General features: G+C 45.7%; 1 protein-coding gene across 3 annotated transcripts in view; it reads right to left on the bottom strand.

Annotated features, from left to right (window-relative positions):
- Positions 1-950: 950 nt before the first annotated feature.
- The window catches only part of zswim8 (zinc finger, SWIM-type containing 8), a 32490-nt gene continuing 21169 nt past the window's right edge, over positions 951-12271 (bottom strand). For 2 of the 3 annotated variants that reach the window (XM_071481619.1, XM_071481618.1), the window contains 13 exons: positions 12005-12112; positions 11716-11840; positions 10826-11147; positions 10542-10697; positions 9328-9550; positions 8510-8799; positions 8201-8424; positions 6845-7342; positions 5610-5787; positions 5289-5462; positions 5065-5184; positions 4141-4319; positions 951-3241 (listed from right to left, as the gene is read on the bottom strand). In XM_071481619.1, the coding sequence (XP_071337720.1) occupies positions 3038-3241; positions 4141-4319; positions 5065-5184; positions 5289-5462; positions 5610-5787; positions 6845-7342; positions 8201-8424; positions 8510-8799; positions 9328-9550; positions 10542-10697; positions 10826-11147; positions 11716-11840; positions 12005-12112 (2801 nt within the window). In that variant the 3' untranslated portion in view covers positions 951-3037. The remainder of the gene's footprint in view (positions 3242-4140; positions 4320-5064; positions 5185-5288; positions 5463-5609; positions 5788-6844; positions 7343-8200; positions 8425-8509; positions 8800-9327; positions 9551-10541; positions 10698-10825; positions 11148-11715; positions 11841-12004; positions 12113-12271) is intronic. The other variant, XM_071481620.1, reaches the window with a different exon arrangement.

The raw sequence follows: 12271 nt of genomic DNA on the forward strand, positions 1-12271 counted from the left end.
GTCACAACAAAGCAGTCACTGCCCTCAGCCATGCCCCAAGCCACGCCCACCTTGACCTACCATCCAACCTTGCAGGATTTGGTTTCTTTGAGTGAAATCTGCTTTATTTCTATTGGGTCACTTAGAAAACAGTCAGCCAATCAGAAGAGACTCTTCTGAAGCCTGAGAGAGGAGATGCAAAACTACACTGAGAAGGTTTTGGTTCTTAAAACTTCTGATGGATATCAACACCTCAGAGAAAACACAGGAAAATATGGGACCTTTAAGCAAAACTCCAACACACTTTCCTTTACTTAATCTAAATGCTTAATGTTAAGGGGGTCATTAGTTTTGCTACTATCATGCAATCATTAGCTCAGGACAGTAGCATTGTTGTGCACATTAAGCAAACTCAAATGTGAAAATCAGAGACATAAACCAGGCAATAACATGCAAACTCCACACAGAGAGGACCAGGCCCATGTCCTTCAGCTCTGGATAACGATTTCATCTCAATGGGAGTTGGTTGTTGATGATTTCACATGATGCTGAATTTCTACAGGATCACATTTATGTGGATCTGCTGGCAAAGAAACAAAGCCAGGTAATATATTTGTAAAATATAAAACACATTAATGTTCTTTAGAAAGGTGTCATATTTACTTTAACAAAAATAACCCTGTGTATTCATGTGCTGCATGAATGTGGACCCCCTCAGTGCTGCTTGAGCAGTTACAGACCTGACTTAGCCCAACCTGATGGTTGTTGCTTTGATGAAAACAGCTCTCAGTGATGAATAGAAAACGTGCGCTGTGATGTGCACTGCTGAGCAGTGTTGATGAGCTGATACATGAGCCTGCTGTGCCCTCTGGTGGTCACTGCTGAGGAGCACGATGTGGTTTGACCTCGTGTCCCCTGTGGAGAAAATAAACCAGACTTCCCAGTGAACCCCACACACCAGTCACAGCGAGTCAGTGTTTTCAATCATCTTTATTAAGTAAACTCTACACTTTTAGTATTGCTTTTAATTTTTTATTTATTCATTTCACTCTAAATTAGAACCTTTTGCAATCAGCACATATATAACTTTTCAATCAAGCTACACTTTTTGAGGAATACAAAAATATCACAGTACATTTTCTACTAAGTCATCTTCACCTGTGAGGTCCAGAGCCAATCAGAGAGGCAGGTTCAGGACCACAGCAGCTGCCTGGACAGAGATGGAACGTCAACATGTCTTAAAGTAACAGCACCACGGTCTATGAGCTAACCACACTGAAGAAAAGGGGCCACTCCACGACACTTCTGCGTCTCACTGACAGTTCCAGGTCACAGAGCTCAGTGAAGCAGGGCTTTCCACGGCCAAAACACCGCCTCTCATTTCAATACATCAACATGTTGTGAAAAAAAAAAAAAGAGACACTATCTTATTCACAGTGTGTGACAGCCCCACATGCCACTGAAAAACCAAACACTATGACCCCAACCATCTTTTCTCCCCTGTAAAACCCAAACCATCCTCGTAAACCACAGAGCATAAACCTCAACTGTGGCCACAATGGTCACTGCCCCCTGTGACCAATAAGGGACTTGGTTTTACAAGAGGGAAAACCTGGACAGACATTGAGGACTAGCTGATTAGTTTGGCAAATGTAGGTCGGGTTAACTTCACCACATCAGAGCACAGCTGCTTCCATGCACTTTTAAAGGAAAGTGTGTGGGACTGTCAACCACACCAGCTACTGCTGTCTCTGTGTTTGAACCAGTCAGTGATGTGAATGCATCACAGAAGGGCTGGGTATGGAATCTCAGTACTTTAGGAGATGATCAAAACCTGGATGGTACTGAATGCGTGCTTTCATGTAAAGTTGTTCTCTGACCATATAATGTAAATCCTTATTTTGTTGTTTTCTTTGAGCTGAGATTTTGTACAGTTATATTACGACAGCATCACAGACTGAATCTGACCAATTTGTGGTTTTGGAAATCTTTTGTATTTAGAAAAAAAAGGATTGAAATTTGAGTTTGATAATGTGTGGAGCCCCTAATGGGAAAAAAGTTAATCAGATCTGAAAAAATACATCATCAAAAAAAAAAAAAAAAAAAAAAGATAAACAGCCCTGTCAGGTAATAACACAGGCCTGATCCAGATGTTCTAACACGGATCCAGAGTGATGCTGGAGAAGCCCTTAGTGACCCTGCTTGGCCCAGTAGCGGTTAGGCGGCCTCTGCTTTTGGTCTGGAGCTGTGCTCATGTCACTCCTCAGGCAGGCCGAAATGTAAATATGGATCCCACACGACAACAACACCTTTAACACTCTCATTCTCTTCCCATTCCTCTCTGCTTACATGTCATATTCTATACAAAGTATCAAAAAAGATTAAACAAAATACTGAAAAATCCTCACCCGTACTGACAATATAATTTCTCATATTAAACCTTTTTTTTTCTTGCAAATCTTCTTTTTCTCCTGCAAAGATTCAGATCCATAGTGACGAGCTTTTGGTGAACGAGGCCTCACAACAGCTACCACTCTGGACAGGAATGTTGCAGCGTGAAAATGACTCACACTCACTCATTCAGAACAAAACTAAACAAAACTACAAAACACTGGAAATGAAGTGAAGATGGAGGGTGAAAGATCCCCATCAATATCTTCAGTTTAGGGGAAATGGAAGAGACAAGTTAGATGCAGAAACAAAGGAGTACACTTTAATTCCACAGTTACACAAACAGGAACCATGATAAAACAAGAGTGAGGAGTCAGTCAAGACCAGAGGAGAGCAGGGAGGTGACCTGGCTCCTCTTCTGAGCTCTGGGTTTACAAACACCCATAAAAAAGGAAGTCTCTGTGGGTCAGGGGTACGGGAGCTGATTGTACTGCCTGTGTGCTGTGTTTGCTGAATCCACATCACAAGGAGCAGGCTCCCTGACAGAGCCAGACAGCAGAAATGTGGCCGGCTCAGTGCAGTGGCAGTAGAAATGCTGGAGGCTGAGTAGGTGCTAGATGGGACTCCTCAGGGCCCCGGCCCAGCACGCCCTCGCTCAGCGTGCTGCTCAGGGAGAGAAGGTGGCCATCTCCAGGGAAATGCGCTGCCACAGCTCCTTGGTCTGCTTGCCTCTCTTCAGGTTCTGCAGCACATCGTTAAACTGCATCATACCCACGGGCGTCAGGCAGAAAGCCCCCCGAGCGCTGCGGATGATGTTGACAAAGTCGTCGTAATCAGCAGGTGTCAGGTGGATGAGCCGGTGGTGGATGTACTGCGGGGATAGAGAGGGAGTTGTGAATCTACACTGATCACAGAGCACTGAGACACAGCAGCAGGAGTCAAGAAAGATGTTGCAGGAGAAAACATGGCAGGTCATTGATTAATTCCCCCACCCCCACTCATGCACATCCCGTTTCTGCCCGTAATCAATGAGCATTTGAGTCTTTATTATTGTTACTATCCAGATACTGATTTGTTTGCATTCAAATATAGTTTGGATCCAATAGTTCAGTCATCAAACAAGGATGTGCTACACAAATGTGGTTTAGCTGTTGATGTTGTTCCTGTTCAGTCTAAAGTAAACTAGAAAAATGTCTCAGGCAGTAGCTGGTCCCAGGTGTCTCAGTCGCTGCTCACATCCCTGATTGTTTCATGGATTCTGATTGGTCTGATGTGCTCACTGACAGTTGTTTCTGAGCCAATCAGAGCTTTGTAGGCCAGATTTAGAAGAGCAACATCATCCTTCTTTGTTAGAGAGCAAGAACTGACGGAGAATTTTATCCATGCTTTTACATCGACTACTGTACCTCCCTGTGCTCTGGACTCAGTCAGCTGTCATCGACTCGCCTGCAACTCATCCAGAACGCTGCAGCCTGGTTTTAGACCAGGGGGGAGGGATCACATTACCCCTCCCTCCACTGGCTCCAGGTTCGTTTTAGGACTGATTATAAGGTTCTACTGTTTGTTTTTAAAGCCGCCGCCGCCGTGATGGCTGGTCCTGACAGCTCACGACAGCTCTGTGATGCCTTCACTCTCTGATGCTTTCTACCTGATCTAAGGACGTTAACTGGTTTATTGACAGATCAAACTGCACTGAAGTCTGTACATTTACTCCATTTACTCCATCATGAATGCAGGCGGGGCTGCAGCGTGGGTGCAGTGGTGTTGTACCTGCAGGTAGGCCTGCTGGCAGCGCTGGACGAGCTGGTGGAAAGCAGGTGTTCGGAGGTGAGCATGGATGTGGGCGGGGTTCAGCCTCTGCAGAGCCTCCATGATGATCTCCTGCAGGACAAACGGACTGAGGACACCTTTTGCTGCTCCGACACAGAACTGGTACACGTAGTTGACTCCTGACAGGATGGACACGCAGAGAGGAGACAGAGAAAGGACTGGATTAGATACATAGACAGAGAAATGAGGAAGCGACAGTTAAGGAGGAGGAGACACTTTCAGAGGTGTATTTTGTGTGTCTAGGAAAATATAAATTGAACTTGAAGCTAATTCTGAAGTACAGCACACAGAGTGTACTGATGGGCCTTTATGAAGAGAAAGTGAGACAAACACACACACACTCACACTCATCTGTGTGTGAGCATAACTCAGCTATGCACATGCACGTGCATCCTGCGACTGCATGTGCATGTACGTGCACACGTATGACTCTCGTCCACTACAGTGCTCGTCTTTACCACTGGCAGGTTGAGATTGTTATAATAAGTCTCTGCGTACATTATGGAAATGGTTCCTACAGAGTCTGACCTTTGTGTGAAACAGAAACAGACATTTTATCACTTGGCTCCGAGCCACCAGACTCCAGTGACAGAAACACAGGATTTGCAGGTCCAGTGCTGCCTCCATCAGTTAGTGTACTGTGTGTTGTGGTGTAAAAGAGCCTCTGTCTACTGCTCATGGTGCAGTCTTGTGATAATGACAGTTATAAACTTTTCTGTTACATCAGTTCTCTTTTTGTTCATTGTTGTTGTAGCTGTCTGCTACAGCAGCCATACTCAAGTATGTACCTGGTGCCTCAACAATCCTTTAACCAGTCTAACTAATAAATTCCTGCATCAGCCAATAAAATCCTCCTGAGCTCACCTAGCCTCGCAGCCAGTCCCAGCAGCCATTTGACGTCCTCAGTGTAAGGAGGGCTCCTGGAGAAGTTGTTGGGGTGGTCGTTGTGAGCCCTCCTGCCCAGCATCTCTAACGCCAGCATGCCTTCACACAGAGGAACGACAGAGATCAGGTGTGTTCAGTTAACCTCCTGTACTATATGTTCTCTGGTTAAAGGAAAACACAACTGTAGGTCACAAACTCCTCACCAACTCTGTAGGCAGAATGCAGGTAGTGCAGGCCCTGCTGGCTGATTGGCTGGCTGTGCTGCTCATCCTCTGCTGGGAAAGGAGTGCTGACCAGTGAGCCTGGCTGGGAGGAGAGGGAGGGCAATGATGCTCCCTGGATGGCCTGGATGGTGGGGCCTGCATGGACGCTGCCAACTGTCAATCATGACAAGGACATGATACGTTCACCACTGATTAACAAACTCATCCCATGGCACTGTAACATTTACCAGTGTCAGTATCTGAGGTGATTACATGTAGAAGAACATGTAACTGCTGGACTGCAACACAGTTAGTCCTGACCTGCTACAGTGGTGCTGAGGGGCAGGCCAGTCTCAGTGTGGTAGGGATGGACGGCGATCTGAGTCATGGACGGTACGGGGACACCAGGAAAGGTCACAGCTGTGGCTGCCATGGGTGGCTGGGGGCCAGTGGCCACCGAGAACGGGTACTGGGCCCCGATAAAGGCTGGGTGCATTCCCTGAGGAGGAACACACACAAACACATGCATGTGCACAGACAGTTAGGCTGAGTGACCTGCACTCCACTGTACCATGAAGAATAGGAGATGACTGAGAATGTTTGCGGAGCACAAAGTTTATATCAAGGCATCAACAGATTTAAAGATTTATCGGTAACTAAGTTAGAATAACAAACCTAGAAACTGTATGAGCTCTTCCACTAGTGATAAGGACACGTGTAGTTACTTAAGTTTTAGGTAAATTTCAAGTATTTTCACTATCAATTATCCTAACACTTATTTTCTCAATTCAATGATTCATTCACAGAAAATAGTTCAAATCACAGTTTCCCTGAGCTGCAGCAGACAGGTCGTCTCAGACAACATCCTTGGCCTTATGAAAGTCACTTAGTGATGAATTGTTCATTAAATTTGTTAATGTTCTGTTGATTTACTTATCGATTAATCAACTAATCAGCTCAGCTCTAATGCATGTATGGTCAGACACTGTGTCCACCAACCACTGCCACATCTTCTCTTCTCTTTTCCACCTCAGCTGAACAACACATTGCAACATTTAGGCAGATTTCCAATCTGGTTTTCTTATGAACAAATAGAGAAACAGGAGTTAATTAATTAACACTCTGAAAACCAATCAATCATTAAAGTTAATCATTTAAGTCATCAATATCAAACCTTCTCTGGTTCCAGCTTCTCCAGTGTGAGGATCTGATGCTTTTCTATCACAGTAATGTTTAGTAAAGTCAACAACAGCAGTCGTAGTGAATCTCTTTGGGGTTTGGACAAAACAACTTTAACTCTAGGAAACCAGATCACCAATCAATCAATTCAATCAAGAAAATAATTAGCAGATCAACTGATGAAGGAAATAATCATTACTTGCAGGAGCACGGCTGAGTTTGGTATTCTGAAACTTGATGATGTGTATCAGGTCACGTGCACCGACTGCCTCCTGCCGTTCATGTAACATTGCAACTGTACTTCCCAGCTTTGATGTTTCTCAGTAAAACAGAAATTCCAGAAAAAGCCCAGTGACTGTGAGAAGGTGAGTTCTGACCTGTGGATATGCAGCCCCAGTTACAGGGAAGACGGTGGGTCGGGGGACATGCTGCAGAGGGTGTCCTAGGTACTGAGGGGTGCAGACGGTGGGGAGATGGGCCTGAATGGTGGTGTAGGGGTGGAGGCCCTGGCTGTGCGGGTGAGCCATGGCCTGTCCAGGCATGGTGTGGGACTGGTATATGGTGGAGCCCACAGAGATGACGGGGACGACGGCCGCTGCGGTGACCGAGGCTGTGACTGTTGCCACCCCTGGAGATTCTATGTTGACCCCGCTGTCAAGGACACCGCAGCTGGATTCTGGGGGCCTCCTGCCTGAACCCCCATTTGCCCCACAGCGTCCAGAGGTCTCCCGTTGCTGGCCTGAGCCCCCGCCCACTGATTGCTCATACAGCCAGTACCACTGATGAGCCACCTCAAACAGAACCTCAGGGTACACACCTCCACCCTTGGCTGCTTCCTCCACTGCCATGCAGGCCTTCTCTAGCATCACATTGTCCTGGAGGGAGAAAGGGACAGACAGGGACAGATGAGGACAGACAGGAACAGGGTGGGACAAATGAGAGGGTAGATGGGAGGACGGAGATATATAATGAGTGAAGAGGAAATAACTATGGGTCATTCATTTACTTTATTTACCACAATAAATCATTGGTTTCTTCATCAGCAGGTTCTGGAGAGCTAAATATCTTCACAGACCAATTGAACAGATGTTCAGCTACAATTCAACCAAATTTACTAAACTCGATTAAAGTTCATATTGTGGTGCCACAACTCATTTTAAAGTCTAGTCTTCATGCTAGATTTTACTTTCTGACACTCACAAGTCATTCAATGGAAACGTGCCATGTCACATTATGTTCCCTTTTGTCCTTGTTTGCTTTCCTAAGCTGAAACTCTTCTTTATGATGCTACAACTATTTGAACATAGGTTTTATTCATCTGAATGGTAAAAGTCTCAGGGGTCAAAAAACACACATTTTTTATGACTGTCCCACATGAGATGACATGACCACAAGAAGAGTAAAAAGACTTTATGTCTCTTCTGACCCACAGATACCGTTATGTGCCATCAAAGCAGAAATTCAGACTCAATTTTTTTTGCACTTTCCCCATTTTCTTCCCAATCTAGAACAACTTGTTCCACATCTGCTGTTGGCACTTTGCTCACTTAGAAGGTGAACCTGTGGATTCCAGTCTGATGAAAATTAGCTCAGTCAGACTTAAACTGCGAATGTTTTCTCTTATATATTTTAAAGAAAAATGAATTATCTTGGAATCATGTTGGAACTGAGCATATTTGCAAACACAACATGCTGATCAATTGTTGTGAAGAGTAAACCCACTCCCACAGTACCTGCTCTTTGCACTGCACCAAGGCTCTCTGGATTTCATTAGGATTCAAGGCGTGAGCGTGTGGTAAGCAGCTCAGGGCCAGCTCCGCTGCTGCCCGAACCATGTTGGGGTCCCTGGCCCGTGATGCTCGGTCTGCAAGGGACGCCACCTCTGGAGGGGTGAGGTGACCGTCCCAACACTCCACCAAAATGTTGAGGGCAGCGCTGCCGATCTCCATGGCCTGGCCTGAGAGATGAGGAAAAACTGGATCAGAAAATGTGGGAATCTTACAAACTTTGTCTGTCTCTCTCTCTCTCACACTCCTCCTCACCAGTGATCCAGGACACATGGGAAGAGTAGGTCCTGGACAGCCAGTTGGGTGAGACAAAGTTGTGGAGGCCAAGAGCATACAAGCCAATCTCAAAGGCACACAGGTGCAGGTTTCTGTGGGGCCCCTGGTGGCCCCCGCTGGCTGAGGGCTGGGTAAAAATGGAGGTGGAGGAGTTTCCTCCAGCTTTGATCAGCACTGTCTTGGCCAGCTCAAAGTAAAAGTGGGCTGCTGCCTCCGATGGCTGGTTGGGCACGTGGGGGGCGTGGCACTCTGGACGTCGCCCTTTGTACCTGAACAGGGCAAAGTATGACATGTTAATTGGAATAAATCAGGTCTGCTCCTCCTCAGCTTCAGCTCATCTCTGACCTCTGTTTTATTGTTGTATGTTCTGCTCTCTAAGGTGATTGAATTTTCTGTTGCCCTCTTGCTCTTGTTAGCCAGGTTGCTGTGGTAACTGGTTAAAAAAGTTGTGTTTTCATAATTTCTGCTCCCTTCAAACATGAGGTACATAAGTAGACATCAAATTCAACAGTTTACTGAACGAATTAAAGCAGCAGATGGACCGTTTGAAGAGCATTTAAATGTTGGATGGCAAGATTGACCAGATTTCCTGCAGACATGGCAAAGTGGGGCCCCTGCCTGTACCTCAGTATAACACTGATCATCATTGTGCTGTCATAGTGGGTAATATCTGTTTCAGTCTTTGTCATTGTTAAGTGTTGGGATCTGTGTGTGTGTCTGAATATATATATGCTTGTATGTAAGAGACGCAGCCTCTTTACAGTATCACTGACCTGATGAGGAGGATGTGTCTTTACCTGCTGGTGTCAGTGCTCTTGGCTCTGGCCCCGCCCCCTGCCCTGCGAGAGCCGCTGGAGGAGGAGGAGCCCAGTGAATCGGATGATGAACTACTGATGCTGTCACTGTCCTGGCCCCGCCCCCAGGATGTTGCTGCCCAGCTGCCCCGGAGTGGCCGGCGGCTGAGGGTGGGGGAACTGTCCGAGGTTGTCTCCGGAGCGCTGCTGTCGATACTCGCCATACCTGTTCGAACACCATCCACATCATGTTTCGTGTCACGATTATGTGTGTTGATGTGAAGGTGTTCTAGTACACAGTACGTTTGTACAGAAATACCATACACAGGATTTAAATACTGCCTGTCTGATGCTGTGGGTGTAAGTTCAGTTGATTCTCTGAACAGGTGGAGGCAGTGATGGAGTAAATTTAGTGTTTTCACAAAGATATCATTGCTTTTACAACATTGCTTGCATGCAGAAGAAAACTGTTACATGGAAATCAAGAAATCCACCCAAAGCGTCCTTATGGTCAAGTGACCTGATGCAATTTATGCAGTGAGAGAAGATGAAGGACTTACTCAGGGGGTCCAGAGACAAAGTCTCTTCCATCTGGGTTCCAGTTTTGACATACTTGGGTAAACTTAAATCTATGCCCTTAACTCTTTCGTAGCTTTTTCCAGTTACTATGCTTATCACTTTTATTTTTGCTCTGCAGTTCATATAAATGATAGGGCCCAGATACGGAATCATTCAGGGGTTCTATTTGGTTTCAAATGCACCCCCCAGGTAATTTTAATTTTTCCTGAGGGCACACTCATAACACAGGTATACTGTATTCACTGTGTATGTAATATACCATGTACATCCAGCTTATATGTATATACAGATATTTACAAGTACTCACACAAGGACCTTGACCTCGTTTTATTTCTACTTTTAATTTTAATTTTGTATTTTTATTTAACTAATTTACTTAATCATTTTGTTTCTCTCTTCCTTTGTTCTACGTGAGTGTACCCCATGTTAGGGTGGGTGGGTATGCAGGTATTTGTTGATTGTTTTTAAAAAAAAACAAAAAAAAACAAAAAAAAAGGGGAATACTTTGTTCTTACTGTACTGTATTTTATAACTGTCAATATTTCCAAATAAAAAAAAGATATAAAAAAAATAATTCAGGGTTTTCTCTCTAACTGCCACATCAATCCAAATAGAGATGTTATTGCCACAGTGTGTACCGGTGTGTTTCTTCTTCTGGCGGACAGGCGAGCCCCAGCAGCGCTGGCTGTATCCACAGCGTGCCCCCAGTGCCAGCCGACTGGGCACTGTGGCCTCCAGCTTAAACGGAGCCGTTTCGTTCTGCTGGTCACTCGATGACGGAGGCCTGTCTGATACTGCGAGGACAGAAAACGAACAGAGGTCTATCTCTATCTAACAACACTGTGTTATGTAGCACAGGGAATCTACCAAGGGAGTCTCCCAGGGAGTCTCCCAGCAGTAACAACAGGTTTGGGTTTCTCACCATGCTCCCTGGTCTCAGCAGTACTCTCCCCTGCTGTACTGTTCTGCACTGGGTTTAGTTCAGCCTGATGCGCCACCTCTTCTCCAGCCAGTGTCACAGCAGAGGAGGAGCTGGAGGACGAGGCTGCCACAGTGGTTGCAGAGGAAGATGAGGGGGCGTGTTTGGAGACCCCCCCAGCTGCTCCGCTCACCCCACTGTGGCCGGGGGCGGTATGTTTGGATGGGCTGCGCTGGCTTCCAGCTGCTGGCTTACTGGAGTAGAAGGAGCTCAAAGTCTGGGGCTTATGAGTCTGACTCTCCCTGTCCAACAATTTATCCAGTATCTGGGGATGGGGATGGGGATGGGGGTGGGGGTGGGGGTGGGGGTGGGGGCAGAGAGACACAGAGAGAGAGATACAGACAGAGGAAAGGAGAAAAAAGTCTTCATTAGAGAAACAGAGGAAGAGAAACTTAACTATGTTACACTCCCACAGCTTTCTTTAATTCTTGGTATTCTGTTCAAACTTTCAGTTGAACCTCCTGGCTCATTTTTAACTGCAGTCCTTTAGCAAGATGAACTAAAACCAATGAAGTGACCAATGAAGAAATAAAATGAATAAAAATACTACATTATACAGTTATAGAGTATACAGTGATAAACGGTTGAATGCTCCACTGTATTCACCAGCTGCTCTCTGACTGTGTACTGCCGAGCAGGACATGGACAGTGAAACCCACTGAGCTTTTTCGCTAACAACAGCTGTTGGCTGCAGCTTGAAATGAGCAGAAAGATGCTAAGATGCTTGACAGAGCTGAAGGAAGCTACAGAGTTCATCATTATGATTAACTCTTTAATGCTAAGTGTGCTTTTTTCTATTCTATGACCAGAGTGACCACAGTACTGATGGTAACCTTCTTCAGCTTGCTCTGGTCATCCTTATAGGTGATCATGAGAGCCAGAGCCAGGTCGCCCTTCACCCGTCTGGTTCCTTCACACAGCAGAGGATGCTCGGCCTCGCTGACTGTGGTCTTCATACCTGCAGACACACAGAGGTTGGAGACATGAAGAAGGACAGGAGAAGGTACAGTAGACAGCAGAGAAAAAGACAGGGACGTAAGAGAAGTGGTGAGGAGACAACACCAGATACTGAGAGAGAGAAAAATCTAACCCAGACAGAAATGAAGGAAAGGGAAAATCTACCGAGTGCAGCGACAGCAGCCTCGAAGCCCAGCTCCTCATCACCAGGCATCTCGTTGTTCCGGTTGCGGCTTGGGGGACGGGAACCCGTTGGGGACACAACTGCACAAACAATATGGAGAAAAGTGGGAAAGGATGTTAATTCTTGAAGTTCCCGTATAAAATGTCGTAGTTTAGGCCTTCAAAATCATTTCTTCAATCATTATTCTTCAAGTATATTATATAATTATAGAATATTATATATACTGACTCACTAACTAATTAACTAGA

The sequence above is a fragment of the Trachinotus anak genome, unplaced genomic scaffold (assembly GCF_046630095.1).
Source record: "Trachinotus anak isolate AG129_WGS33_773 ecotype Australia unplaced genomic scaffold, CSIRO_AGI_Tana_v1 ptg000007l, whole genome shotgun sequence".
Lineage (NCBI taxonomy): Eukaryota > Metazoa > Chordata > Actinopteri > Carangiformes > Carangidae > Trachinotus > Trachinotus anak.